This window comes from Phodopus roborovskii, unplaced genomic scaffold (genome assembly GCF_943737965.1).
Source record: "Phodopus roborovskii unplaced genomic scaffold, PHOROB, whole genome shotgun sequence".
In the NCBI taxonomy this organism is placed as follows: Eukaryota; Metazoa; Chordata; class Mammalia; order Rodentia; family Cricetidae; genus Phodopus; species Phodopus roborovskii.
The window spans coordinates 3,586,731-3,592,691 of NW_026125575.1; the positions used below are offsets into that span (position 1 = coordinate 3,586,731).

At 41.1% G+C, this 5,961-nt stretch overlaps 1 gene segment (V, D, J or C); it reads left to right on the plus strand.

The window, feature by feature from the left end:
- Positions 1–4,939: 4,939 nt before the first annotated feature.
- On the plus strand, positions 4,940–5,460 carry LOC127216952 (immunoglobulin heavy variable 3-73-like). The segment is given in 2 exon segments: positions 4,940–5,039; positions 5,144–5,460. Coding segments are annotated over 2 exon segments (357 nt in total).
- The last annotated feature ends 501 nt before the right edge of the window (positions 5,461–5,961 follow it).

Genomic DNA, 5,961 nt, shown 5'->3' on the forward strand with positions numbered 1-5,961 from the left:
ATAGAAATATGTGGTTGATTTTAAAGAAGCTTCCATATGGAGCAAAGAAGATATATTCTTTTGTGTTTGGATGGATTATTCTATAGATGTCTGTTAAACGCAATTGAAACATAATTTCTGTTAGTTCTTTTGTTTCTTTGTTAAGTTTCTGACTGGTGAACCTCTCTAGCAGTGAGAGTGGAGTGTTGAAGTCTCCCACTATAAGTCGGTGAGGTCTTTTGTGAGCTTTGAGTTTTAGTAGCGTTTCTTTTATGATGTGGGTGCCTTTGTATTTGGGTCATAGTTGTTCAGAATTGAGATGTTTTGTTGATGGATTTCTCCTGTGATGAATACAAAATGACCGTCTTCATCTCTTTTGATTAATTTTGGTTTGAAGTCTAACTTGTGAAATATCAGGATAGCCACACCTACTTGCTTCTTGGTTCCATTTGATTGGAAGAGCTTTTCCCAGCCCTTTACCTGATGCTTAGACATGTTTCCTGAATGCAGCAGAAGGATGGATTCTGTCTTTGTATCCATTCTGTTAGCCTGTGAGTTAAGACCATTAATGTTGAGGAAAAGTAAGGACCATTGATTGTAAATTCTTGTTTGTTTTAGATTTGTTGTTGGCAGTGGTATTGTGAATATATTTGTCTTTCTTTACCCTTGGGTTCTGGTGAAATGGGATTATCTATTGCTTATGTCTTTGTGAGCGTAGTTAACTTCCTTGGGTTGAAGTTTTCCTTCCAGATCTCAGTAGTGCTGGATTTGTAGATAAATATTGTGAAAATCTGGCTTTGTCATTAAATGTCTTGTTTTCTTCGTCTATAGTGATTGAGAGTTTTGCTGGCATCTGTGGACTCTTAGTACTTGTAGAATATCTACCCAGGACCTTCTGGCCTTGAGGGTTTCCACGGAGAAGTCAGGTGTAATTTTGATAAGTCTGCCTTTATATGTTACCTGGCCTTTTTCCTTCACTGCTCTTAAAATTCTTTCTTTATTCTGTATCTTAAATGTTTTGATTATTATGTGTTGAGGGGTATTTTTTTCTTTTTTCCAGTCTATTTGGTGTTTGTATGCTTCTTGTACTTTCAAGGGCATGTCCTTCTTCAGATTTGGAAAGTTTTCCTCAATGATTTTTTTGAATATGTTTTCTGTTCCTTTGAGCTGAGCTTCTTTGCCTTCCTCTATGCCTATTATTCTTTGGTTTGGCATTTTTACAGTATCCCACATTTTCTGGATGTTTTGTGTTAAGGATTGGTAGGATTTATGATTTCCTTTGGTCGATGAACCTATTTCCTCTAGTTTATCTTTAGCCCCTGAGATTCTCTCTTCCATCACTTGTATTCTGTTGGTTGTGCTTGTGTCTGTAGTTCCCGAATGTTTGTCTAGTCTTTCTATTTCCAGCATTCCTTCCGTTTGTGTTTTCTTTATTGTCTCTATTTCATTTTTCAAGTCTTTAACCATTTTATTCACCTGTTTAGTTGTTTTTCTTGGCTTTCTGTACTTTCTTTAAGAAATTTGTTCATTTCTCCCAATTGTTTTGTTTGTTTGTTTTTTCCTCCATTTATTTAAGGGATTTACTCACATCGCGTTTGAGGAGCTCTATCATTTTTATGATGATTTTTAAGTCATTCTTTTCTGATTCATCTGCTTTGGGGTGTTCAGGTCTAGTTGGTGCAGATTCTCTAGATTCTGGTGGTGTTATGCTTGTCTTTCTATTGTTAGGTGTTTTCCTACATTGCCATCTTCCCATTGCTTCTTCCAATTGATGTAATTATTCTCTCTCTCTCTCAATCTCTCTCTCTCTCTCTCTCTCTCTCTCTCTCTCTCTCTCTCTCTTTCTCTGGTACTCCCCAGGTGGGCTTAGGTGGGTCAGAAGTTTGATGTCTGTAGCTCTGGGTGGTTCAGGCTCTTTAGGAGTTCTCTCCTCAGGCAGGGGCCCAAGATTAGGCTCCAGCAGAGGACTGGCGATGGGGGTCAAAGATCCAGCAGGCTGGGATTCAGGATGTTTCTACACTAATAGCCAGAGCTAGCCTATGCCTGGCATTCTCCAGCTGAGGCCTCTTTAGCAGTGGCCCAGCGATGGGGGGGGGGGGTCAAGGATCTAGCCTGCAGGGACTCAGGATGTACAGGAGGGGATGGGCGGATATGGGAGGGGCCTGTATCTCCAGTACAAGACTGGTGGTGGTGGTCAGAGTCCAGACAGTTGGGGATTCTGGGTGGTCCCATGTGGACAGGAGGTCTAGTGTGCTCAGAACAAGAAGTTCCCCAAAGGTGGCAGGATTGTTGGTTCCACCCTCCCTCCCAGTGCTCAACCAGAGAAGTGGGACAGTGGGCATGGTAGGGCACAGAGTAATTGGAGGGCAGGCTCTTGGGGGTAGGTGGATGTGTATCAGAGCACCAGGGCCCCCTGATAGCCAATTTCAAATAGCTGCTTAGCCCAAAGGGAAGAGTTCTTATTGCAGTTTATGTAAACTGTGGCCTAAAAGAAAGGACCAGCATGGGGCAGAGCACACTCTCTTTGATGTGGGTAAGTTGGCCCAAGCCATGAGAGCATGTGTGGCTGGTTGTTTGGTGCCCATTCCTTTTCGAACCAGGCAACTCAAGGTTGCAGTGGTGAACACAACAGCAATGGTGTATCTGCTGAACACAGAGCAGTGTAGCAGCTTTTCTTCTGTCAGGGGAATGTAGTACACTGATTCTAATTTGTCAGTTAGTAAACCCTAGATGACCCCAATTGGCTTCCTTTATCATCCTGCTCAGATAACATTGTTGCCAGAGTAGTGGGACTCCAAACTGGGAATGTAAGAGACCAGTGCCTGTTATTCAGAGTGCTACATGTCCACTGTCCTGTTTCTTGGAGCTGGATTGTCTTTGTCTCATGTCTACACTGACATTGATTGACACTGAATGGACATCAGTGTGTAGTGAATAGAGCCTTCTACACACACATGCATACTAACTTGCAATTTTTGCATTTTATTCATCAAATGACTAGGCAATTGTTTTATTAGTGTCTCTATATTCTTCATCATTTATCAAGACAATACCGGCTCCAGGGAGTTAATTTTGAAGTATTGAGTAAGTTTCTCTCTCATAGCAGAAGTTAAGAAGGACTGATATGGAGTCTTCCTTTGAAGTTGGATGATTCAACAGTGGCTTCCTTTGTCTGCCAACATTAACCTCATCAACAAGGGTATGTTTGCATTATTTATACCTTCAAGGCTTATTTTGGTAGATTATTTGAACAGAGAAATTGTTCCATTTTTTTTCTAACATAGTCAAGGCTGTCAGAGGACAACTTTTCCTTGTCATTTCTAATGATTTTGTGAATCACAATGGAGTCAGCTGCAATGACTCTTTTGATCTGAATCTTCAACATTTGAAATTCCTTTCTGAGTCTTTCCTCTTTTTGTTCAAACTATCTTTATTCATTCAGTGTGGAAATATACAATGCCCAGGAGAGAATTAGTTAATGAGAGGGTTGAGACAATATTTTAATTGTTAGAACTGGTATCCAGGACTACTGTTTCCATAAACAGATAGACACATGTGTCAGAAAATACCTTGATTGTTGTCTTCTTCCTTGTTTTCTTGTGTATATGTCTAAGTCTAGTTTCCCTACTTCAGGTAAACTCTGCTGGGTGTGTATTCCTAAGGATTATAGGTTCAGGAAACACAGGCCCTGTGAGGTCCTAATAGAAAAGTGAGCAGATGTGTTATAGCCTGGAAAGTGGCAAGCAGAGTTAGAGGCATGTGGATGAATCATTTTGGAAAAGCCTAATGTCTGGCAGCATTTGGAGGCAAGAACCTGGAGGAGTGGGTGCTTGTCAGGTAAGAAATAGCAAAGTCTGCTTATTTGTTCAGAGAAGCAAGACAATGGAGAAGATAACCTGATGTGTGGAAAGGAGCAAAAACATCATGGTGGAGTGGACATGGAGGTCACAGAGGAGAGCAGTTGGTGGGAGAGGAAGGAGCTGGGCCACCTGATGGTGTAGGGAAGGAAAGTTTTTGAAAGAACATTTGTATCATCTCTGTGAAGAAGAGCAGTCCTTACTGTTTGGGAAAGGAAGCCAAATCCCTGAGAATGTGTGGCACATAAATATAGGGAGTGGAAAGAAATAGGCCTTCCTAGAAACTTATGGAAGTCATAGAAGTTCTAAGAGTGAAGTTGGGATGGGGAAGAGGTGGTCTGAATGATGGGAGAGGAGGTCAACCCTGGTGGAGATAAGTGGAAAAATAGGTCTTTGATCTGCTTTTATTATTAATCAAAGAAAAATTTCAGATAGTATTTATGTTTATGCAATCACATTTCTTATTCTTTTAAGAATTATACTTTAAGCCTTGTGTAAGAAGTACTATACCACTGAGCTATGACCTAACAATTTTTTACTTTAATTTAATATATACATTAATGGTTCACTGAACTATATACAATGTTTCCTCAAATCACCATAATTTAGTTATTTCATGTCTTTATTTCCTATGAGCATATGTGCTAATTTCTGTTAAGAGAGCAGAGGAGTTTGCATGAACAAACCACAGAAAAGTGAGTTTGCAATATTATATTACTATTTATAGCTAAGATTCATACTAAGCAACATTTCCTTTTTGTTTATTTTTTCATTCTCTTTCTTTTCATAAAGAATAGGTTCATGTGTCCCAACATAACTGAGAATATGATTCTCCTACTAAACAAATATGTTTTTTATCCATGAAGGACTGGAGGTGAACACAGGACTTCAGCCTTGAAAAATGTTTTCTACCAACTGAGCTAAGAGCCCATGGATAGTAAGTCAAATTTGATGCTGTAAATGCCACCAAACCCCTATTTTATCTGAAGTATCTGCACCACATCCCTTAGCTCATGATATAGAAGGAAGACATGCAAATTATGTCCCCCTGTGCCCATGAAAAGCAGCTCTGACCTTACAGCTCTGACAGAGGCACCCAGCTCTGGACTCCCAGGTCCTCCCATTCTGTGGTCATCACTGAACAAACAACAGTCAGCGTGGAGATGAGACTAACCTGGGTTTTCCTTGTTGCTCTTTTAAAAGGTAATTTATACATAAGGAGAGACACTGAGTGTGTGAGTGGACATGAGTAAGAGCTTCAGGTGGCATTTGTTTCAGTTAAGTGACAGAATTCTCTTGTTTTGCAGGTGTCCAATCTGAGGTGCAGCTGGTGGAGTCAGGAGGAGGCTTGGCACAGCCTGGAAAGTCCCTGAAACTCTCCTGCACAGCCTCTGGATTTACTTTTAGTAATGCCTGGATGAACTGGGTCCGCCAGGCTCCGGGGAAGGGGCTGGAGTGGGTTGCACAAGTTAGAAGCAAAGGTAATAATTATGCAACATACTATGCGGAGTCTGTGAAAGGCAGGTTCACCATCTCAAGAGACGACTCCAAAAGCAGCGTCTACCTGGAAATGAACAGCTTAAGAGCAGATGACACCGCCATTTATTTCTGTGCTGCACAGTGAGAGGACTTCAGTGAGAACCCTGACACAAACCTTCCTGCGGGAGCGCTCAGAACCAGCAGGGGGCGGCAACAGCACATCGGGAACAGGGACATTGCAGAAACAGGAGCAAAAATAGTCCTGGTTCTGTCTGGGGTCTCAACTCCATTTGATTATGTCCCAGACATAATCTCTGCACTTGTGGTTTATAATATCGGTAGCATTTGTGGAAAAAGACTTCTGTTTTATTTTTTCCTTAACTTAAAAAAGTGAATATACAACACAGTCTAAAGGAACTAAATGCTAAAAATCACTCCCGATAGTAGAAATGACCCTGCAAAGGTCACCGGGGTCAATGCTTTGGCAGGTCAGAGGTATTTGTGAAGCTGCACTGTCAGTGAGTTTCAGGACAAAGCTTAATGAATTCTGATTAGGGCTGTGTTTGTGGTTAGGGGAGATCAATGTGAGTACACTCTGTAACCTGTACACCCGAATAGGTCTCAAATATTTATCCACTTTCTGCTC